This window comes from Nipponia nippon, unplaced genomic scaffold (assembly GCF_047370975.1).
Source record: "Nipponia nippon isolate SJK-2023a ecotype South Korea unplaced genomic scaffold, ASM4737097v1 scaffold_14, whole genome shotgun sequence".
Taxonomy (NCBI): domain Eukaryota; kingdom Metazoa; phylum Chordata; class Aves; order Pelecaniformes; family Threskiornithidae; genus Nipponia; species Nipponia nippon.
The window spans coordinates 13,176,630-13,200,846 of record NW_028262330.1 but is presented as its reverse complement, the minus strand read 5'-3'; the positions used below and the strand labels follow the sequence as shown (position 1 = coordinate 13,200,846).

Genomic DNA, 24,217 nt, shown 5'->3' with positions numbered 1-24,217 from the left:
GAGAAGTGTTTCTGGAACTGCTAATGCCATTTTGCAACACAACAGCAGGCTTATGAGGGTGTTAATTATATTCTTCCAAGCTGTCTCAGAGAGCTTGTGCATGGCAGAGTGTGATCTGAGCCTGCTTGGCTGGGCTGTGGCCCTTCGGGGTGTTTAGTGCTCTGCAGGCAAAAATCTTTGGGTTGCTTGCATAATTTGGGTTCATTCACAACAGGGAGTTGTTGGGAAACACTTGATACTAGATCCAAACTATCCCATAGAATGGGAGGCCACTGAAAAATATGACACCAGTTTTTAATTAAGCTAACTTTTCTTGAAGTATTTTCCTTGCTCATCTCCAGAGTGTGTTGCAAGTCGCACTTGCTGCTTTTTGCCGACACACTAAGAAGCATTCCTCCTTTCCTCCCAGGTGCCAATCCCTGCAACTCCATCCCTCGATCCTTTGACCATGCTGACAGATGATGCTGATGTAGCGGCTTGGCAGAACGAGGGCCTGCCAGCTGATCGAATGTCCGCTGAAAATGCCACCATTCTCACCAACTGTGAGCGCTGGCCCCTCATGGTGGATCCCCAGCTGCAGGGTATCAAATGGATCAAAACGAAGTATGGCGAAGACCTTCGAGTGATCCGAATTGGGCAGAAGGGGTAAACATCAGCCTTATCACATAATAATACCTTCTAATGGTTATCTGCCTGTCATATTTGATGAACAGCATATATTTAACTGCAACTATCTGAGCCAATTACATTGAGGAAAACCCTCAAATGTATTTGCGCATTAGCTGCTTATTCATTACTAAAATGATAGAGATGTCTCATTAAATAGAGGGTCTGTTTAGTGCTTGGCTCAGTTACCATAGAAACTCCTCTGAAACTGAGAATGGAGAGAGCTATGTGCTGGAGGCTGAGTTATGTGTAGGACTATGGCATCCTCCGTTGGGCTTGCCTTACGTGTCATGTCCTAACTCACTTTCACCCAGGAGGGTGCGTAGGGCTTCCTACATCTTGGAAGAAGAGAGAGGGCCTGGGCACAGAGGGTGAAGCTGCCATGAGGGTCACCATGCCCTGAAGACCGGCTGGGCTAACTCTGCTCCCAGACTGGCACCAGCTAGGATATTCTCATTGCAGCACGCCTGCATTGATCTGGCTAAATCTTTTATGGGAAGGCTTTCCCTCTCCTGGCTCTTATCTCAGGTCTGTGCACAGACTTCTGCTATCTCAGTTTGCAGCTATTTCTACCCACAAGTGAGGTCTTTCAGCTGGGATGGAGCAGACCCAGAGTGAAATCCTTGCTTGGGTATAAGCACTGAGATTATTTTTTTTTAATACAGAGCAAAGCACTGGCAACAGGCAAGAGTGACCCAAGCTTGGGTCTTGCAAATTCATGTAGATTTGGAGATGTCTTGGGGTTGCCCAGGTTGTTTGCTGGTGCCTCCTCTGCTTTCCTCACAGAAAATAAAAAGAAGTTATTAGATTTGGTCTTGTGTGGGATGAAAATACAGCTCATTTTTCATTAGAGCAAGTTTCTATTTCCTGGCCAATCTGGTCACCAAGCCTTGCAGTTATTCAAAGCAGTCTGTGGAAAACTAAGGATCCCAGAGGAGGCACCTAAATACAAACCTCCAGGATGGAACAAGAGGAATAGGCCCTGTAACATTCATATGCTTCCATTACAGATTGCTATGCAAACACAGCATCTCTTTTTCCCCTCCCTCCCCAGCCACACACCAGGCTGGCAGGTACTCTAAGAGAGGACTTTAGTGTGTTGCTGTGACGCCTCAGGGCCATTGGCTAAAAGCACCTTCACTGCCCCATTACAGTAAATAAGGGAGTGTTTCATCATCTGGGAAATGGTGCTTGCTTGCTTTCAACTGCTTTAAGAGGTTTGAACCCACACCCCTCTCTCCTTCAGGAAAGGGCCATTTGAGCAGCTTTGGGGTCAGCTGCTGCCATTTGCTCTGACTGTTCCTTTGTATAAAATGCATAAAATATTCCTGGACTCAGAAAAATGGGGGCTGCTGATCAAGGATGAGGTTTGCATTGTGTCAACATATGTCGCGGATGGAGTGAGGGTGCACTTGTAAGAGCAATATGTTTATTGATAACAAAGTTTGATAATAAATGCGACAGTGGTTTAATGAGATTCCATGGCAATATACACTTGATTATTTACTGCATAGAAGACAAGGTTAGACAAAACTGTCAGGGAGACCCTCCTGTTGAGTCATGAAGTTCAGAGATGACCCCCTTGCTTTCTAAACTCCTTCTCAAAGAGGAGTCTAGGTGCATATGGATCCAATCCTAGTCCCAGACTTGGTCAACACTTTATGTCTAAAGGATTACATATGCACAATCAATCCTTTATGTCACTTAGCTAAGATTTCAAAGTTTAGCATGCTATTAGTTGCTTACTGAGGATCTGTTGTGGCAAGGAATCTCTCAACCTCAAGGAGTAACCTTGAGAGGCGTCCCTACTCAAGGGGAGATCCTGGTGTGCAGCCTGCTGCCATGCAGGACAGCTCAAAGGGCTCTTGGGCTGCTCACTATTTATGGGGGTAAGATGATTAACTCATAGTCATATTTACATACCGACTGCATATGTTAGTTTCTTCCAAATCTAGCTTGAGCTGGACACTGACCAGCACTGTGGTTAGGTAGACACATTGCCATAAATTAGCCCTTGGCTGTTGTGTTGTTATCTGCCTCCCCCAAATCCACTCCGAGCTGGATGCAGCCATCACAACTGCCACTGGTGATTATCACCTGAGCAGGGCCATGGGAAAAGGTCAGATGTGGGGTGGGGCAGGAGGGTACAGGGGGAGCACACCACCACAGCATATTGCTTTAAAGGTCGGGCCTAAAGGTCACTCTAAACTTCTTGTTGTAGATCTTTCTATCACCTCTTGAGGTCCAAAACTATCTAGCTTATACAAGGAACCTAAATTTTAGCCAGTGAAGTTAGTTGGAGTGATTCAGTGCAACAGTGATGGTGTAACAGTGCCTGGAGCATCCTTACTGCCTGCCCAGGGCCCTTCTCTCCTCTGCAGAGAAGTTGTGTGAAGTGCAGAGCAGCCCTGAAGGGGAGAGCACAAGTGCTTGACCCTGCCCTTCCTGATAGAAAGCATCCCAATGCAGAGCATCCCTGTTTCACAGTTAGGCACCGGGCAAAGGAGTCCAATTTCTTTATGAGGAAAGAAGCTGTCCTAAACGTGAACCTAAACCCTGGGCAAAATGGAGCTGAAACCTGCTCTTTGTCCTTGCTTTTATGCAAGATTAACTGTGCCAGTGGGTTCTGCGGGAAACAAAGTATTAGCTAAAAATAACTCCAGGCTGTCCCGTCTTTGTTCACGGATGCCCATGCTCTTTTCTCGGGAAAGAAGACAGTTATTGCTTGCCCTTGGGAGGTCTGAGACCTGATTCTCTTTGTTGGACAGCCAAGACTCTGCCAGTGCCACTTCCTGGACCATCTTACCCCTCTTTCTCTCTTGCAACTGCTGGCATGTGTATGGAGCTGCCATCGCAGTGTGGAGCCACCCCTCTGTCCCCCTCACCTCTTACTTGCTGCAAAGCATCACATCCAGCCTTGCTGCGGCGGGTACCAATGCTGTTTCCCACAGGTATTTGGACATGATGGAACGAGCCCTGGCTGCAGGAGAACTGGTTTTGATTGAAAACCTGGAGGAATCTGTGGATCCAGTTTTGGGGCCGTTACTGGGGCGAGAAACAATCAAGAAAGGAAGGTGAGCTTCGGGAAGGTTTAATGGCATGTGCGAACGTGTTCTCTGTGCTGTTGTGCTTTCTGTTCCTGACCTCAAATTGTGGGTGCTCATATACAGCAGCACTAACATCCTGCCTTCAGAAGTGAGAGCATTTTAAATCAGGCAATCACAGGTAATTCAGTCATAGGATGGCTTTGAAATAAACCTAGATTTTTCATTTTGTTGGACAGTGTCATTCAAACCTCATGTAAAAGAGAAACCTGTAATTCTCCTTTTGTATAGTGACCTTGGTGTCTGTAATTGGCTATCCTGACACTGAATTATTACCAAAATAGCTATTGCTGTTGTGAAGAAAAAGTAACCTTGAATTTTAGCAAACACCATGCACCGCTTAGGAATATAGCTATGGGTTTAAGCATTAAGAATATATAAGTGTTTCTTAATGAGGTCAGGTTCTTCATGGCAGCTGCTGGTCACGCTCCAGCTGAGAGGAGGTCAGTGAGAAGGGCAGTAAGGGAGTTCACTTTTTCCTTCTTTCTGTATGTAGAGTAAAATAAGCACATTTTTAGTGTGTGCTCATATAATGGCAACAGATAAAACCTCGTGCTCAGCGCTGAACTTGATTCAGGGACTCTTTTGATGTTGTTTTGCTGGCTTTCACAGAGTGGAGTCATCTGCCTTTAGAAGGATGGTTGTCTTTCGGGCTTTTGAAAGTCTCTGCCGCCAGCAGCTTTGCCGCTTGCAGGAGCCTGGCATGGGCTGACCTCTGTGCCTGCTGCAGGGCCTTGCAGTGCAGTCCTGCTCTTGGCTTTGTGCAGTAAATAACAAAAAGGCCTGTTAAGCTTTGCCTTTCACATTCCTTAAGTTCTTTGAGATCATTTCCTTACTTGCCTAAAATATCCTAGGATGACGTGAACTGCTGGGAAAGGCAAGCTATCTGGAAAGTTTGCAGGGGAAAACATCATGAGCAGGGTGGTTGGTTGTGGGTTCAGCTGTGGGTTCAGCTGGAGGGGAAGGATCATTTCAGAGGGAGTGACGGTCCCAGTGAAGCGGATTGAAATGTTTGAAAGAGGCGATAGGAGTACAGCAGAGGTGGTGGGACTCCTGAACCCCCCTAAAGTGAATAACTCGGTCATCCCCTTTCGGGACAGTATGTCTCTGTTCTCAAAACTCCCTGTGAGATCACGTGTTTCCTAAAAAAGGGAAAATAAGTCATAAATCAAATAAAAAGTCCATGGGTTTCATGTTTTCCAGGACATGAGCCCAGACCCCACAGATAGGTGCTGGTAGTCCCAGAGAAAGAAGGTTTTTTGAAGTCGGGGCTCTTGGCACTACTTCTGGGTGCTGCTGTGAGCTGCATGTACTGTGCGATTTCTCTCTGCCTCAGTTTCACAGCCTTAAAAGCAATTGAGGTGGCCAAGAGGACACCTAGTGAGCTGATGTTTGACTAGAAAGTGTATTCAAATTCCCTTGTAACACCACTGCTTCTGTAACAGTCCAACTGCATCTCTGAAAGCATTTCCATTTTCTCTTTTCCTCTGGTTCCCATGGGCTTTGTTAAACTTGGGTTCAGAGTATGTTGATTTCTGGGGTCTCTGTAAGATTTAGTCTTGATGTTAGAAATGCACAACAGGAGAAGGCTGGGTTTTCCTGAGTGATGTTACCTCCCAGGAATGGCAACCAGCTACTGTCCTAATCTGGCTTCACTGCTCAAGCTCAATGTGACCACAGAGTTGGCCTGATCTGAGCCAACAGACCTGGCAATTTTAGCTGTGGCTAAGTAAAATCTCAATGCTCAGAGGCTTTTCTTCCATGTAACTCCAACTTTAGCTAGAATACAGACTCTGTAAAAAGCAAGGAGGGTTTATGGTTGAACTGGCCATCCTGCTGCTGGAAACTGTGAGCCTTCTCAAACAGGAACCAAAATTGAGGGACAACTGTCTGGGGCTTTTATCCTGAATCAGAGGTGATTCAGGTGTGTCCAGTTTCAAATACTTTTTGCTTTAATAGTGATTTCTGTGTGAAGAGTGCAAAGTCCCATGCTGGTAGATGCCATTGACTGATACTACCATTTGTCTTTGGGTGAAATGTCCTGGAAGAGATGTGCACTCATGCTCCTTTTTGTCTATTTTCAGGTACATTAAGATTGGGGACAAGGAGTGTGACTTCAACCCTGCTTTCCGTCTCATCCTCCACACAAAACTGGCAAACCCCCACTTCCAACCCGAGCTGCAGGCACAGTGCACCCTCATCAACTTCACTGTCACGCGAGATGGCTTGGAGGACCAGCTGCTCGCGGCAGTGGTCAACATGGAGAGGCCTGACTTGGAAGAGCTTAAGGTCTGTAGCTGGGAGTTTACACTGGGAGCAAGTATAAATAATAATAACACTAATAATAATAATAATAACACTAATAATAATAATAATAATAATAATAATAATAATAATAATAATAATAATAATAATAAAATTATTATTGTAATTTAAAACAAATAGCATTTCATGTGCAAGGCTGCAGAGATTGCTGAGCTCATCATAAAATCAGGAGATTTCCCTTGAATGACAAACATTGAGGAATTTTTTTCTTCAGTCTTTTGTTTTCTTGGTATTTTGGGAACAGTTAAACTACAATTTCAAGTTTTTTCTCCAAAAATTTGGGTAAGAATGTCTTTCTTTTCTTACTCCTCTTGGAAATGGACACCAAGATTCTCATTATATCAGGTTGTTCTGGACTGCACAGATTTAATTTTGGAGGTAGGTTTAATCTTACTTAATTTTAGGCATTTATGGTATAGGATTCCCACTGTAAATATTGTGAGGCTGGTAATGAAATTTTTCTGTTCTGGTTCTTCCTCCCACTTGTTTGTAACAGGCCAAAGTGTTCTCTCTCTCTCTCTCTCTTAATAAGTATGGCTTCAGTTTCAAGATAATTTTTTAAAGAAAATCCTTTGTTCTAATGGCACGTTTAACAATGTAACGAACATGTATAATACTAAATATTTACTGAGAGTGGGAATAAATTTACTGCACATGTTCAGTCAGGCCAATCCAGTTCTGTAATAATCTTTTCATTTAATGAGGTTCTAAAGTACGTTAGCTGTGCAGCCTTAATGATGCATTTAGTTTTAACCAGGCTCGTGTGCTAACGAGCCAAAAGATGGCATCAAAAATACATAATGAACTGATTTAATGTGTAAGCCATGGCTATCTTGCCGGGACCGTAAGAGACCCAAAGCCTCTTGATCAGGCAGCCCTCGCATATGCTCAGCACTGGGTTGCAAATACTACAAAGACCCGCGTTCCTTTGCTGATTTGCACTGGTGGGGGGGTGACCACGATTAGCATAGTAGTGTCATGAACTGCTGCTATGTTAAGGACCATTCCTCTCAGCCTCCGCAGCATCACTGTTAATGGTTGCTGTCACAATAAGACAGACAAATTCAATATCATGTGCAGTCAACAAATTCACAATTAGGCTCTGAAAATTAGTAACTCAAAATCGGCAGCACTTCCCTCCCATGCTGTAAAAGAACTGTGTATTAGAAAACAGTGAAAATTATGTGAATTAGGGATCGCATCTTTTGAAGTCCCTGTTTCTTCAGGGTATGTGTATTGTGGAAGAAGTAGGTTGGGCACAGGACCAGGGAAATATGTCCCCACGTGCCAGCTATGCCACTGGCTGTGGGGGATATGGGGCTGTAGTCTCGCTTCAGAAAGCACTCAGCAGATACAGATTGGTGTGGGATGTAGTTTTCTTTTTCTTTAAGAATATTTAAGACCTTTTTCTCTATATCACCACAGCAAGATAATACCAGAGCCCACTACCTCTCCTCCCTCTCATCTACTTCCCTCCTGCTACAGTCCTGCTGCCTCAGCAGATATCAGGCAGGAGAAAACCAGCCTGCTATTCAAGATGTTCTGCTGGATGGGGAACAGTCAGTCAAAAAAAATCTCTTCCCTGCTGGGATAAAAGCAGAGACTGGTCTCCTTAGACATGGTGAGGGGGGCTGGCAATGGCTGCAGGTGCACTGACCTCTGTGGATGACTGCTGGGCAGGGGCTCAGTACCTTCTTCTGCCCCTAGTCTACTTACTGATGTGAAAAAAGCCGCTAGGGCTTTTTTGTTGTCTGATAGCTGGGGGGAGCTCCTTGAAGACACAGATTTGAATCTTTGGATTCTCCAAAGGAAAGACCATTTCTCTAGGTGTGTTTTAATCCATCCTCTCTACCCTGGGGCAAAAGGGACAGGCATTTGGTATCTGGGGAAGGTTTAAGGCTCTGGCTCGTGGGCAGATGGAGGTGACTGCTACAGTGCTGCACAATAGTTACTGTGCTCAAAATCTTGTTATGGGCAAAGACAGAACACACCTTATATGTGGAGCCCAGAATTTATTGTTAATAACCTAACCAAAATTCACCAAACAGCTATTATTAATCCAATTACAATAACACTAATATTTTTGAAATGTTTTCTCAACACAGTCTGTTTCCATAATCTTTTTCTTCATTGATTACCAGTTATTGAGTCTTTCTGTTCCTTCTTATCTTTGAAGCTATCTTTATCTGATTCACAGGATTGCACTCCTGTTACAATGGGTGTTCAGAACCTGAGACCGCATTTGCACTCTGCCATATTTTGGCTCTAGAGACAGATCAGTCTGTCCAGAACAATTACTTGCTTTGACTCTGAATTAAAGCCAGTCTAAAACAGGTTAAGGCAGTAGTGACCTGGCTGTGAGACAATCACAGCTAAGAGAAGCTGAAACCAGTTTAGGCTGAGGCAAGCAAAGCCAAGTCCTGAGACCTTCCCTCTCAAGTCAGTACAAACCCTCTGGCCTTTAACTAGTTTAATTTGCAATTTCTTTTTGCAAGGATGACTGTGGTCCATGTGCCGGTGGCGCTGCCTGTGGTCCACGTAGCCTTACCAGGACCGGTTTCAAGTATCTCCCACCTTCACCAGACTTCACTGTTTGGACTGAAATGTCTCAAATGGCATTTACCTCAAATACATTGTCTGTTTAGTGCTGAGAACAGCCTTAGGAAGAATATTTTGGCACCTGCGTCCCAAGCTATAGGTGGATAAGCCATGAGTTAGGGTTCTGCTTTCCCAATTCAGTAAGTAAAGTGTGTGTGAAAGTCCCTGTACATTTGGGCTGTGATGGGCTGAAAACACACGGATTTTTTTTTTCCTCTGGTTTGTGATGTTAAAATAATACAATAAAACCAGCAGAAAGGACAAGGAGAGGAAGGTGGCTACTGTGGCTGAGCTAGGAAGGGGTTGGTAGTGAATCCTGCAAAACTGGCCTGTAGCTCTGGTGAACTTTTTTTTTCTTTCATGGAATGAAATTTTGAAGGCTCTCAGAGTAACCTGTTTCCCAGAAGTAGCGCTGTTATATATCAACTGTGAAATAACAGATAATGAGCTCCACTGCAGAAATAAGAAATGATGACCTTGCTACTGCTGAAAACAATAGCATGATAAAGCTGCAACAGATGCAGGCTGTCGTGGGGAATACAGCATTGTATGCACTTCTAAGGGTGCGTTTCAGAAATTGCATGGTGATTACAAGCTATTGGAGCAAAAATCACACACATCCTCATTAATAACTCCAGGGCTTACGGTCCATGGCCTGGAATAATAGCTTGCAAAATGTCATTTTTCAAGGCATGCTATGCTTGAATGACAGGCATGCACAAAATTAGCCATGTTAGTTTTCTGTTTCAAGACTTGTAAAATATTTACCACCATGGGCAAACTCCTGTGTGTAATGCCTACAGAGCAGGCCTTTAAAAGCAGCCATTCATGGCTGAAATACCAATGAAAGGTATGCTTCAGTGCGCACTCTGCTGAATACTTGGGTTGACATTAACATGGAATGAGCGTGTGTATGGAAGTTCAGCCCAAATATTGAAAGATGACTTATTAATGAAAGAATTAGTTAATCTGTTTGAAAATCTCTGACAACAGATCAAATACTGCTGGCTCCCTTGTGTGTTGTGGGATTGGAAGAGACATAGGGTCACATTTCCCATTTCTCAGGCTCTTCCAGACCCTGTAGGTGGTTTGAAGGTGTGGGTATGTTTTCCAAAAACTGTCTTTGGAGCATTAAATCACTTGGCTTATGACACTGAATCTGTCATGTGCTAGTCGCCATGGTGCAGAACCTATCTCAATTCCACATGCACCACATCTGCTACTTCATGGAGCTGGCTATTTTTTGCAGGGCTATAAAACACTCTTTTGCAAGTTAACTTGCATTTCTTGGTTGTGTCACTTAAACAAAGTCTGAGGATTTAAAACTGTGTGTCACACAGTAGTGTTTTACGTACCAGAGTGTTAGCGATTGACTTCATTTATGTAGAGAATAGTCACCACGCTTATATCTTAGCAGCATCCAAATCAGATGCACAGCTTTCCCACAGAATGTTTTCTGCGATAACGCTAAAAATAGGTGTTCACAATAGGACTTTGTGGTGGAATAAAGTAATATACCTGAAATCCAGGAAAGACGCCGTTTCCCCGAGCGAACACGTAGAATAGGGCAATCACATTTCATGGGAGAAAGCTTGTTCTGGAGGATCAGTTCAAAAAGGAGCCAGATGAGAGTCTTTGTTTCCACCATGAACAGCGTTAATGACTGGTATTTCTGCAGAAGAGAGGGAAATGAAGCAAGTGTCTGGGGAGAACGGAGGGGGCATTTCACAGAAATTGGAAGAATTTGCACTATAATTCAGAAGATTTGCCCTTGAGGCAAGACGGTTGTTACTGGTCTGTACCTGCTTGGCTGTCTTTGGTTGTCTTTGTTTGCAAATCCTTTGGCAGGGGGACTTTCTCTTTGCATGTACGTAAGCCACTGGTCCCACTGCGATCTCGAGGGCAGAATACAAACAGGAGCAGCAATCAAGTGAGGCTGTGACTTTGCCCTCAGCTCTGAGCCTGAGATGTGTTGTGCTCGCCTCTGGACCCAAGTGACCTTGCTGTTGTTTTTGCCATCAGGTTTTAACCCCGTGGTCCTTACTGCTGGTGTGACTGGTGTTGGTGTGCAGTGGCAAGTGCAGACGTTCACCAGGAGGGGTGAGAAGCAGCAGAGACTATCGAGGCTGACTTGACCCCAATAAATAGATACTTCTAAGACAGAGATGCAGGTTGTGTGTTTGAGATGGGGGGTGAAGGTCTTTTCCTCCTGATTAATTTCCAGCATTTCAGTACATTCCTAGTGAAAGGGCTCAGTTCTCCTGGTGCTTTCTGTGCTGTTCAAGGTTTCTCTGAGTTGATGGCTTGTTGGATATGGAATGATCCCGAGAGCTCTGCCCATGCCCAGGAGTCGCAGACAGCAGGAGTAAACAATATTGGACTATGGCAATTGTCAGTTAAAAGCCTGTTCCCATGTGAAGGTGGTTAATCCTTACTTTACCATGTGTTTTGTGGCTAAAACTTTCTGAATTTATTATTTGCAGTCAGATCTCACAAAGCAACAGAATGGATTCAAAATCACCTTGAAAACATTAGAGGACAACTTGCTCTCTCGATTGTCATCAGCATCTGGGAACTTCCTGGGAGACACAGCGTTGGTGGAGAACCTGGAGATCACTAAACAGACAGCTGCAGAAATTGAAGAGAAGGTACAAAGACAGTGATAGCCTAGAGAAAAGCATGTGTGTGATGTTATCTTTAAGGATTTCTGGGTGGAACGTAACTTCTTTACTCTGTCCATCTCTGCCCCTTCTGCTGAGTAGGGAATAGAAAGTGGTATAAATTGTTCTCCATTCTGGACAGCTTCAGGCCATTTAATTCTTTAGAGCTTTTGTATGTTAAATGGCCTATTTAAGACCAAGAGAAAACATCAGTGCCTGATGTAAAGACAATAAAATTTACACACTGTATCAAGGCAGCTTTAAACTGTTCCAGCGTAATCCTGAATACATCACACTTCTTCAATTAAGCTGGATTTTAGTACTGACCAGGGACTGGAATCTGTTGAGTTTGCGATCTCGAGTAAATCTGCAAGAACTATTTCATACCCTTCCGTTCCTTAGAGCATAAATCAGCGTTTGTATTAGCTGTGCAGTGTCAGCATTGCCACGTACCTAGTTCACCTTGCTGGCTAGATGGGGTTAGTTAAATGCACAGTGGTTTTCCCCTGCCACTGAGGGAACTTGAGAAGTGTGGTTGTCATGTCAGGTTTGCGATAGGACTCCTGTATGGCCGTTCTCAACTGCTTCCCTCCACAGTCCTCCCATCTTCACAGCCCAGACTTGTCCTTCTCCAGCCCACTGGCCCATGCTGCCTGGATAAGTTACCCACATGTTGGGGCTGGGCTGGAACTGCCTCTCACTTCCCAGCGCTGTAGCCTCGGTGACCAAGGAACTAAGTGATCCTCCACATTAAAAATTGGAATTACTTCTGCTAGCCATTCATGGTATATCAGATGCATTCAGCTCCTTAAGGAGGGTTTGCTTGAACCCCCAAAGGGGATATCGAAGGGATGTTTTGACCTGGCAAGCTTCGCATCTCCATTTTGAAGTAGGTGTTTTTGAAATGCTTCAATTTCTGAACACGTTGTGGTTGTAAAGCTGGTCACTGTCAGCTCTGTGGCAACAAGGGTGAATTTTGGAGTTTGCACCCAGTTTTTGTGAGTTTGTACCCACATGGAAAGCTGTCTCAGGGCCCTGTTAGAGGTCTGCTTCTCAAGTCAACCCTTACTCTGTTCTTGGTCTGTCTACCCAAAGAAAAATGTTCGGCCAACATTTTCCTTCCTATGGAAGTCCTCCCTGTCCTATTTATGGAAAGCAACTGTCCTCCCTACCTCTGGCTTTTATTTTACTAGGCTTATTAATTGTTTTGGGGGTGGGATATCTAAAAGTTAGTTGCCTAAGTCTAAGCTAGACTCTGGGCTCCCTTTATAGTCAGTGAAGAGACATAGGTGCTGCCAGAAGGGGGACTCATCTGATGTAGGCACGCGATTCATGGCCCATGTGGATGCTTATTTCTGCAGCAGACGCTGAAGCTGCTCTTTGAGGGACTCAGATATTACAGTCCATCATTGCTCACAGGGATGTGCGAACAGGCTAATCCCACACATCCCAACATGTGTTGGTTTCACACAGCAGATTAAGGCTCCGTCTGTGCTTCATTTGGAAGGTTTGATGTGCCCCAGCCAGATGTGCTCATACCAGCTCAGGTCAGGGCAGAGGGAGACCCAGTGGCGTGCATTTCGGTGGGGGCTGTGTCATGCCCTGCTGGCTTGTACAACATGTGCTGAGCCCTATTCTGCCACATCCCCATTGCATGGTTTGCTGAGCTAGGTGGATCAGCACTGGCTCAGCAGCATGTGTCTGTGTTGCAAGACACTTATGACTGTACATAGCCAGAGCCTAAAATAATCCCCAAGAGGCTCGAGGATGTCACTTTATGCTGCTGAAGTGGAATGAAAGAATGAACAGGACTGAGACGATAATGGGGTGATGTATCTGCCAAAAGGATTTTCACCATGTCCATCACAGCAGCTATGCAGACACCTGGCCAGCAAGGTAGGGGTGTGTTAAATGCTGGTGAGGAAAGGCAGCAAATAGCTGTTATAAATTAGTGGTTTTCAGCCTTGGGGGAAGCTGCCTTGAGAGCAGCACTAAGTCTGTTCAGCCCTGTGTTATTAATGACCTGCACAGGAGGGGGGCAATTAGCAGGAGAAACTCATTGATGAGAAAAACAATTCCAGTTAGTAAAGAGTAGGGATCCTAGCGAGAAGCCTGAAGGGGGCTCGGGAAAACAGAGGGTTGGGCAACAGGGTGGTAAATGCAGTTAAATGGAGAATATGCCAGAGGAAGGGGGATGCTGAGAGCAGGCGGCTCAAGCCTGGCTGCACCATGGTTCGGAGGGTAGAGGCTGGACCCTGCAGTGGTCACATGCGGGTTGCCCACTTCTTGGCCTGATGTCATCTTTGTGGCAGATGTCAACCTTCTCCTGGGCTGCATACTCAATTCACAAAGATGTTTTTACAGTAATTTTGTTCTATGTTTTCCTCCCAGGTCCAGGAGTCTAAGGTGACAGAAACCAAGATTAACGAGGCCAGAGAGCACTACAGGCCTGCCGCGGCACGGGCCTCTCTGCTGTACTTCACCATGAACGACCTCCATGCCATCCATCCCATGTACCAGTTCTCTCTGAAGGTACTGTCCCCACGAGCCATGGCTGCAGGAGGCAGTGCTGCTGCTTCTCGCTCTTACTGAGCTTCGAAGTCATCGTCTTGGGCCGCCTGGGGATATTTGAACACCCAGACAGAAAGGCAATCTAACCTAAATCATCCTGCTGATTTCGTTTTATGGAAAAGTTTCCTGTAATTTATTTCTTTATATGTCTGCTTAACATACATTACTCTTAACTTGTGTTGCGATAGTGTTTAGCACTCACTGGGAAAGATTTGTCCAAAACTTGCTGCACACGCTGAGCAGAGCACGTTCATCGCTGCCCTCGGTGGAAGGAGCAGAGTTTCAGCAGCACCTGCAAAGACCCAGTGAGGAGTGGTCTGAATGCCAAAAGAAAAGGTCCCTCTGTGTTGAGTACTAATGTGGGCCAGGATCCCTACTTGGTTCTGAATTTGCCAGTCAGCCCACCGCACGTGGTCAGATTGGGATCAGGTTAGATAAGCCTTAATTAGCTTTTCTTTTGCTTGGTTTCTTTCTAAGCGGTTGAAGTCTTGTGGAAAGACACAGTCTGACTTAGCAATACATTCACATCCTTTATTACTAAAAATCCAGGAAGTTTCTTTGTAAAGCAGAATCTTACAAGCCATTTGTACTTTCTTCCATATTCACAGCCTTGGCCTGGCAGAACAAGATGAGCAATGGATTTAAAAGATATCATATGGGGAAAGAGCCAATAAAATACTTTTTTCTATGCATTTTATATATTTATGCACAGAGATTTTGCACAGCATTTGGAGTCACTTGCTCCATCAGTTTATCTTTTCTTTATATTTACATTGGTTCTGTATCTGTGGTGTCATCAGGATCATAATGCCTGTGCAGATTTCATGAGTTAACAGGAATTGCTGCAGCCCTTAACAATTATCCAAGACCTTGATATTGAAACAGTCCTGACTTCCCAAATGACACAGTATTAAAACATTGCATCACTCTCTAAACACAGTCCTGTCCCACTGAGATGACATCACCAGGGATTTATTGCCACCTTCTGTACAAAGGGCAAGTCTTTCCTACTTCCATCTCTACAACACAAGAAGGGTCCCAAGCAGCTGGGCTTGGATGCTTCCTACATTACAGTTACAAAAGCCTTTCAGGTATTCAGCAGCATGGTATGAAATCTGACTTTGGGTTAGCGCTTGTGTATGGTTGGTGTGAAGGAAAAGGTAGTATGTGCATGACTTGAATGTTCACCGCCTTTTGGTATGGGCCCACACACATGCTTGTCTATAGTCTGGAGGAGTCCTCTGGAGGGCTCTGTTTCTGTTCTTCTCACAATGTTGTGTGGCCATCAGACAGACAAGCAAGCCTACAGCCTAAAATGTCCTTAGACTAGAAGTCCAGATGGGATTTATGGGTGTGTTACCACCTTGCAGTGTGGCCACTGGCAGTCTCAGCTACAAGCATGCTCATGATGGCAGTATGAACACCCCAGTAGGGACCATGCTGGGAGAGAGACCACTTCTTGCCCTCTGCTCCTAAAATACATGTAGAAGAGACATAGCCAAAGTGTCTGTGCTCCAAAGACCTTGCTACTTTTCTGTCTTGTCTAAATAGACTACCCTTCCCTGCATAGCAAGTGTAGCTCTGTAGTACATGGACATGTTACATGAAGAACTAGCAATGATGCCCCTCCTTTGGAGAACATTCCCATCTGGAGCTGTTCTCACCAGAATACCTGGAGAACATTTCCAAAATGACAGGTTGATTTCAATGTAATTATTACTACTCATAGTGACAGGGCTGAACTGTCCCACTTGCCATGTGGCAGCAGAGCCCAGTGGGAAGCCAGTAGCTTTTGTGGGAATGAGAGCATGGCCATGTTTTCCAAGTTTCTTGACTATCTTTGAGACACCAGTGCATCTCTTTATGGCAGGTGTGAATAGACCGAGACTCCACTTGCCACAATGGAGGAGCTAGATCTTTAGAATGAAATATATGACTAGCAGTGAATTCATAGTTCATGTCTTTTTGCTTCATGTTTGGGCATCACTTAACCAGTTGTTTTCTGCTCCTTGACTGGTAACAAGTGGGGTTTCTTTCAAGCCATCCCCTCTATCTTTGAAGCTGCTTAGGCAGGGGTCTTCTCTTTCTGTGCTCTGCATGCGCTGCCCAAGACACTGGGGAAGTCTTGGTCCCTGAGCAGCTTCTAAGGACCTCCTGCAGGAAAAATGAAAGTGCAGACAATCCCTTGCCTTGGCAGAGTAGTCTCAATAGGTCTGGCCAGTAGAGACCCAAGGGCCTTTTTGGGGTATTTATTGAAGAGTTCTGGTTTTAATGTTTTAATAAATGAAAGACCTTTTTTATCACAGGAGAAAGGTATTTTGGGGGATGGAGGGTTAAATGAGATGGCACCCTAGTCTAGAACATCTTCCAAACGATTTCTTACCTCGACAAGTGACCTGGAAAAAGTAATTGAAAAGAGAATACAATATTTTGAGCCTCATCAACAAAGAAGCTTTTCTTTTTGCTATCTACAACTCATATGTTGAAATAATTTTACCAGGAAAATGTACATAATATCTTTTGTACAAGGGTGCACTTTGAAAGATTCATTCCTTATGCACACATAATAGATACAGGAGTTTCTGAGGGTTCAGCTTTAATCTATGTCTTCTGCATTTTGTTTGTTTTATGTTTTCCAGTTAACATTAGCAATGTGTATAAATACATAGAAAATTATTGGGAGAAATGTTTTTGTCTAATAAATTTTGATGACAGATCATAAAACATTGTGTAAAGATACACAGAGATGATTTTAAAATACTTACTACACAGCTAGAAGCCCATTATAAATTAGAGCACATAAGACTTATGTGCTACTCTGCAGCATGTTTTAATACAATTTAAAGAAACGTTAAGCAAGAAAATGCATTCTGCAGTTATTTAATAATACAATGTTACTTTAATTTGTTGAGGCAACGTTCTTCCTTTGTATAACCCCAAAAACAAAGCTGCCAACACAGTCATCCCTCGTCCAGTTGGTGCTGTTAATTTGCATTGGCCTGGTTATTTCCTATTAGCTGGGTCCCAGTGTATGGAGCCTTTGCATTGCTAATCAGGGCTTAGGCTTTTTTTCTTTTTCTTCTTCCAGTTGCATTTGATAATTTGCTAATGGGTTTTCTTCAGCAGGCTCTGAAAGTTTTTTGTGTTTTCTCATTTAGATCAGAAATGTTGTTACAAGAATCCTTGGTATCTTACATAAGCATCATTCTCGATGCATGCACCCATCCTCAAGGGGAATTTACTGACTGGTTAATCCCACTTCCACAAGATGCAGTCCTACCTGCCCTTCTCATCTAGTTCTTTGCTGAATCCACACAGTAAAATACTCATGGGACTCTTCTTTGTATTTAGGGGAATTGCTTTTTTCTAAGTTGAAACGTTTGTGAAATGGGAGGTGTGTTTTCCTCTGAGAATGCCACTGTCTTTTGGCTCGACATTTGCAGAGAAAGTGGACTGTGTAATCCCTGCGAGAGAACACATTTGGTCAGAGAAATGTTTCCTACTTCCATTGTGTCCTAATTCAGCCAGCCTGTCTCTGCGCTACTTTCTCAAGCCCAAGAGTGCGCAATGTCACAGGGAATGTCGTCATTGCCTGGCTGTATGTTCCTGAAAAAGCAGCTAAAGGCAGGTACAGGGTCTGGTCTCTAGATGTGTTCCCTTGCCTCCTGGAGCTGGTGGGCCACACTGCTGGGCAGATGGGAATGCTTTGTTTGTGGTCCCCGAGATACAGTATCTGAGTTGGCTTCACTTACTGCAACACTTCAGGGGATACCCAGGTGCGTGCAAAAAGCATCTAGAAACCACCGGTGTCCTTCTGTGTCTCCCCACCTAGGCGTTCAGCATCGTGTTTCAGAAAGCCATTGAGAGGGCAGCTCCAGATGAGAGCCTCGCAGTGCGCATGCTGAACCTCATCGACAGCATTACCTTCTCCGTGTTCCAGTACACAACCCGGGGGCTGTTTGAGTGTGATAAATTGACCTACACTGCTCAAGTTACCTTTCAGGTAAGCATCACCGTTTCATGCAATTTGTATGCAATGATTTATTTTACAGGCAAAAATATTGTCATGAAGAGAAAGCTCACACTGTCCCAGCTGTGGCCTTCAGCATCAGAGCAGCAAATACAAGGGCTGGGGAATTGACTTTCTTCTCTGCCTCTCTTGCTGATAACAGTCACAGATGCTGTGTTTGATTTGCGTTATGCTGATAAATGGTTGTTTGAGAGAGTAATACCTGCTTGCAGGACCTGAAAAAAAGGGCAAAGCAAGCTGATCTTGAAAGCTTATTGGTTTTATCCAAAAGAAATGCTCTCTACATAGCTGCTGTCTTTTGTCTAGTATGTTAGTATAATTCTTAGTCTATGATCTGAACAAGGAGACTTTTGTCTATCCCTACACTGAAATCAAATTCAATCAATAAATAGTGCTTGGCATGATATTGTGAAGTTGTTAAGTTTGTGCAGTGAATGACTGTGTAAATGCCCTGACACGTAGAACGCAGATATGAACCAAGTTTGAACTGCTGAAACACTGCGCAGGTCTAGTTAACCTTGATCTAGTGATTGTAATGATTTTTTTAATTCTACATAACAAGATACTATGTGTGAAAGGGAAAGTAAGTACATATATACACACACATATATATACATATACTAAAAAATGGACTCTAAAAATATAGTTAATAAATTATCTGTCTGTAAAAAGTCAGCTTATATTTTGCAATGTCAGCTTTAATTCTGACCCAAAGGATACCTACATTTTCTAAGATCTGTCTCTAAATAAAGTATTTAAGTAGCACACATTGTGCTTGTAACTACACTAAGTCTTGAAAATAGTTAATGGGTTCCTTTAAGCTGTCAGGAAAACCAGCATCCACAATTGCAGTGTGTGGAGGCAATTGCGTGATGAGGCACAGGATTCTCCCATAGAAAAAAGCAGTTGGCTCTTGAACTGAGTACCTCGTTACCGTCATTGGTGGAAGAGATGCCTGGCACACTTCAGATGCCATTGCCCAGTAGGCAATAATGAGATACAGTCTGGGATCTGTGACAAGGAAGTGACAAACTCACCACTCCAGCACTGGTCTTTTTCCACCCAGAATTGGTGTTCAGGGTTTTGAAGTTTGGCTCTGAGACTTCAGAAGTCTGGCAGTGCACTTGGAGCAGTGGCTTCAGCTGGGCTCATGAGCATGCATGGCTTTCCAGAATGACCTCGAACATCGCTCTGGCAGTTTTACTCCATGTATTCCCGAAAGCCACCATTGGTGGTAAAAACATTGGTAGTAGCTGAATGGCCCAGGTGCTCTCCAGTGTTTGAGACCTCAGGGACCTGCTTATTCTCTTGGTGCAGGTACCATAAGTTTTTTTTTTCTTTTTTTTTGGTTGGTTTGTTTTTCAGAATACTCTCAGTATGTCTCCACTTACTTTCAAAATTGAGCAAGATAGATAGTGAGAGATGGACAAGACCTTGGCAGCATGCCCTAGGGATGCATGCTCTGGTTCCTTTCAAGAAAGTTACCTGTTCTCTAGCTGCAGATATCAAGCACAAGGACCTGCAGCACACCCTGCAGCCTGTGTCTCTGTTGGCAGGGACTTCTCGGTGTGCTATCTATGAACCTGGATCACAGCACTTGCTACTTAGTTTTCAGAAACTTTGGTCCTCTTACGTTACTAATCTCCCTACTCGTTCCTGGTCCTCTTTTGAGGAGACCCAAAGCACCAACATGCTATGATTCATCACATCCCTCCGAAATGGGGCACTGTGTACTTTTTAGCCACGCTTTGGCAGCTACATGAGTTGAATAATGAATCTGCTATAGTATGTTGCTGCTCATGGATATTTTGTTTGTTTGGAATTCCAGATACTTCTGATGAATAAAGAAATCAACACAGTAGAACTGGATTTCCTACTAAGATACCCAGCACAGACCGGAGTAACAAGCCCTGTGGAGTTCTTGTCTAATCAATCCTGGGGAGGAATCAAGGTACCTGTTTCACCTGAATTGTGTGAAATCATCATCCCTTATCTCCTCTAAAAGCCATTCAGCAGCCTTCAGGTTGGTCCTTATAGCATTTGGTGAACAAAATTCTGACCATACGTGAGAAGTAACACAGAAATGCCACAGAAATGGAGAGTTCTGTAAGTACAAGACTGACTTTGTGGGCTTTTCATGACCATACCCTTGATGATCTGTGTGTCTCTGAGAAGGTGATTTTTCCCTCTGAGATTTAGGCTTCTTTCTCCATAAGAGAGGAATGAGAATATCCTCTGTTTTGAGGGGTTATAAATTGTAAAGGACATGGAGATCTTCACTGTATTTGGGAGGAGGTGGGAATTTAAGGTAGATATGACCATCCACAGAGATGTGCTGCAGTTAGAGTAGTGACAGCTGACAGACCTTCTGCAAAAAAATACTGTCACTGCAATGAGAAGGTCTAACAGCTGCCATGTGTTTGGAGGGAGAGATGAGGAAGAGCATCCCAAAGAGATGTGAGTTATCCTATCTTTGCTCCTATTTGTCAACAAATGTGAATTGTGCTGGATTTGAACCTGATTCAGCAGGGTATAATTTGTTTTCTGGAAGGGGTCAAAATGTTCTTCAAATTAGGCATGCTCATTCACAACTTCTTGGATCTGAGATTGTATCTTTTGTTTTATTGTGGCTGCTGATCAGTCTTTGGCACCTGCTGTCATTTAAGAATCTTTTTTTTATAGCATGCTGCCTTCGTGGGACATTTCTCTGGTGCTGTAAAGTAGGGAGTGAAGACAGCCTGGTTTCATTGGGATAGTTCTCAAATTTTCATCCAGGACATAGGGTCTTTCCTTTCTTTCCTTTCCACCATGCTGCACAGAGAATGTAACTGGTTCCTGGAGGCTGATCAGACAAAATATCATCATCCAGGCCCAAGACATCTCTGATATTCTTTTCCTGTTTGTATTGTTTTGTGGAGCTTTCCAGAGTTTTGCAGGAGCCCTGGCTTATGGTGCCACATGCCTTTCTAGGCAAGCACATGCAAGGCTGTGCTTCACTTGGCAATCACTGTCTTTTAAGGTAGCACAGAGTTGGATTTCTAAGTTCAGAAGTTCAGAAGTCAAATGAAGCTGATGTTTCTAACCCAGGTCACCCATAATGATTTCTAATGGTAGCATGGAACAATTCATGCCAGATGTGTCTGCCCTGACCAGGACATCTTCACTGGCAGTGAGGACGGGGCCTCTGCCTCATTCTGCGCACGCACGCAACCTAGCTTATGTTGAAAATGTCACAATCACATTTTCAGCCATAAAATAAACTTGGAACTTCTCACTAAACCAACCCTGTTCATCCTCTAAAAGGCATATTTCCATAATAATGGAGGAATTAAAAAAAATTCTACAACCTTTCTTTAAACATCTTTTGTTCAGCGGTGGCATTTTGCTGTTCAAACAGCAGCAGTTTTATTTTTGTTTCTCCTTTGAAGACAAATTAAATGGACACTTAGGGTCAACACACATAATCAGGGGAACTCAGCCATCAAGCCCGTGAAATACCTGCTTTGCAACAGCATATTTTGTCCTTGGGCTGTGCAGTCGGTATAGATTGTAGATGTACATACACCTTACTGCTTGAAATCTCAGGCTTTCTCAACTCTGCTTTGTCCCTGCCCATGTTCAGCATGGGGGTATATAGGGTGAATGGTGCATTTCAGTTCCTCTGGAGTCCGTCTGGGTTGGAGTTCTTCACTGCTTGGGAGCGTTCTGCACTGCAAAGCTTCTTTCTACTCCAGTCCTCTGAGTTTCCTCTGGAAGATGAACTTCCTTCCATCACAGGTTTCAGAGGTTTCGGGCTCTGATTCTCATTTTGGAGATCCTTTTATGTATCTTAGAAAACATATTACTCTTGTAGTCCCCAAGGATGCCTTTGCTACTCCTGCCTGCAGGTGGTACATTCTCCAAGCAGACACCTTCTAAGCTTGCAGTGAGTTTTCTTCTCTGTGAGACGATCCCTTCTGTGCTGGCCAGTTCCAACTCAATCTGGGTGAAATGGCCTTTCATGTTCCCTGTGTGCTTCATCATGATTGTTGCAACTGCATCACTACTGTGATGAAGTTGGTACAGTTGCCAGCTCAGGGTCATAAACACCAGAAGGAACATGAGCTCCCAGTCATTAATTCTTCAGACTTTATTCTTGTGTCACTATTTGACATGTCTGGGAGAACAGGCATTTCTGTGCATAGAGTGTCAAAGTACACACTGTACTGTGTCAGAGCCTGCCATGGGACCAGCAGTAAGGAACTTCCACTCATCAGATCTCAAACAGTGGCAGTGGCATCACTGAACAAGGTCTTGGCCCCTTCCCCCAGCTATGTGCCCCAGCTTTGTCCCCACCAGCAGCCTGCACTCTGTCGTCCCTCAGCCACTGAAAACTGATGCAGTGTTGGGTATTTATCATGTAGTCATTGTGTGCGTGGAGTAGCTGGAGACTTATCCTGAGGTAGGCAGGAATTGAGAGCGGACTGTCACCTGAAGTTGCTTTGCAATAACTGATACTCTTTGAGATGAGCCCTTCCAACTCAGCTTCCTCTCTCCCACTGAGTCTCTCAGCGTTTTTGGTTGAGATGGAAACTATGTGATGCCAAGAAGATGCTGCTCTGCACACTCCTTTGCTGAGCTGTGAGATGGCAGGATGTAAACGTGTCCAAGTGTGCTGCACGTGTCAGGTGTCTTTAGCCTCAGCATGCGTCCGCTGTCCCCATGAACTGCACATCTCGAAGAGCTGCAGTCACGGGTCAATAATCTGCGCTAATTTTATGTATATCAGGATTTTCAGATAGTGAATTCTATATTATCAGATACTGAATACTCTTCAGATTGTCTTTTGTGATGACTGTAGTATTGATTTTACTACAAATAATATGTCTGGTGTCAACTTTATTAGTGTTTATGTTCTATTACTGTGTGTTGGTTTATCAGCCTTTGAGTTTTTGGCAACTCCAGTTACTTGAGGCATGGTTTTAGTACAATCACATTTTGTCACAGACTGCTATAATTAGGTTAATTAGTCATGGCTTCTATATAGCTTATTAGCAGGCTAAAATCTCCTTTTCTTTCATCAGGAAGATTAAGTGCTGTAATAAATTGTTTCTTCAACAAAGCTTGAGCAAAGTACATTTCAGATTCATATTTCAAATTCAAAGTGGAATTTAGCATTCTGCTAATTTTTCACAGAAACATTGAAAATGCTCCTGCACAAAGTACTCCTCTTGCCAGGGCTTTCCGGCCAAGATAGTAATGCCAAAAGAAATCAATATTGTTATTTGTGGCCCATTCTGTGCCTCCCATTTTGGGCGCATTACCTTCAAAGGAAACCTCATTAAATGTTGAGGACTCTGTGCATGCAAATAGCCCTGTGTGACTTGGCTTATTATTTATTGTTGTTGTTTGATTAATAATATATATAGGTTAATAGTCCTTTGCAGTTGTGCAGCTCATGATGCTGAAGCATCTGACACACGCTTATGATTTAGTTTTCTAGCTTCTTTCAATAAAAAAGTTCAGTAAAAAGTTTCACAGAGCTTTTTGCTGTAATGTGTGTGCCAGGGAAGCTCAATATTTACCACTGAATGAAGAAACCCACGTACCCGTCTGGAAGGGCATGGTTTGTAGGGAAGGGTAATATCTTTTATTGGATCTGCTGATAGACTTGGAAAAAATAGGTACGTTTCAGGCTTTTTAGTGCTTCTTTAAGCCTGAAACAGGAATTGAATTCAAACTAAGTACAGGTTGAGAAAAACTGCTCTGAGTTAGTTAGCTCTGGAGCAAGGGGAGATGTTAGCAAAGGACACAGTCACTAGCCTCAGTGCAAATACTGCCTCTGGGTCGTTGAAGGGTTAGTTAAGAGCAGGAAGGGGGAAAAAATGGTATCATTTAATGAAAGTAGTGCCTTTGCTGAGTCCCTGGCTCTGGTGTTCCATGGAGTTGGTCATTTTGATTCTAAGGCCTGTCTTTTGCAGGTACTTAATAGTGATCTCTTGAGAAGTCAAAAGTATTCTTTTACTCTTAATGAGGTTTTCTGCCTTTTTTCAATTTCCTTTATTACAGTATGTTATACTTTCCTCACCCTCTATGTTCCCAGTACTTAGCTTGAAAGTTTTTATTTCAGTTGGTACTTCTGAAAAAATATTTTGTGTGCATGCAAGGTTGTCCATTTCTCCTGACTTGGCTGTTGGTTACCCTACCAACAAATTTGTGGACACACCTTAGACCACAAAGGTACAATGATGCTACTGCTTGAACTGCACAGGACGTCAGGCCAC

The 24,217-nt window shown here is 43.8% G+C and overlaps 1 protein-coding gene across 1 annotated transcript in view; it reads left to right on the top strand.

Moving 5' to 3' along the window:
• Positions 1–24,217, top strand: part of DNAH9 (dynein axonemal heavy chain 9) — a 174,845-nt gene that overhangs the window by 88,124 nt on the left and 62,504 nt on the right. The window contains exons 33-39 of the mRNA XM_087751325.1: positions 410–645; positions 3,618–3,740; positions 5,855–6,059; positions 11,177–11,341; positions 13,745–13,885; positions 17,757–17,927; positions 19,783–19,905. Coding sequence (XP_087607451.1) covers positions 410–645; positions 3,618–3,740; positions 5,855–6,059; positions 11,177–11,341; positions 13,745–13,885; positions 17,757–17,927; positions 19,783–19,905 — 1,164 coding nt within the window. The remainder of the gene's footprint in view (positions 1–409; positions 646–3,617; positions 3,741–5,854; positions 6,060–11,176; positions 11,342–13,744; positions 13,886–17,756; positions 17,928–19,782; positions 19,906–24,217) is intronic.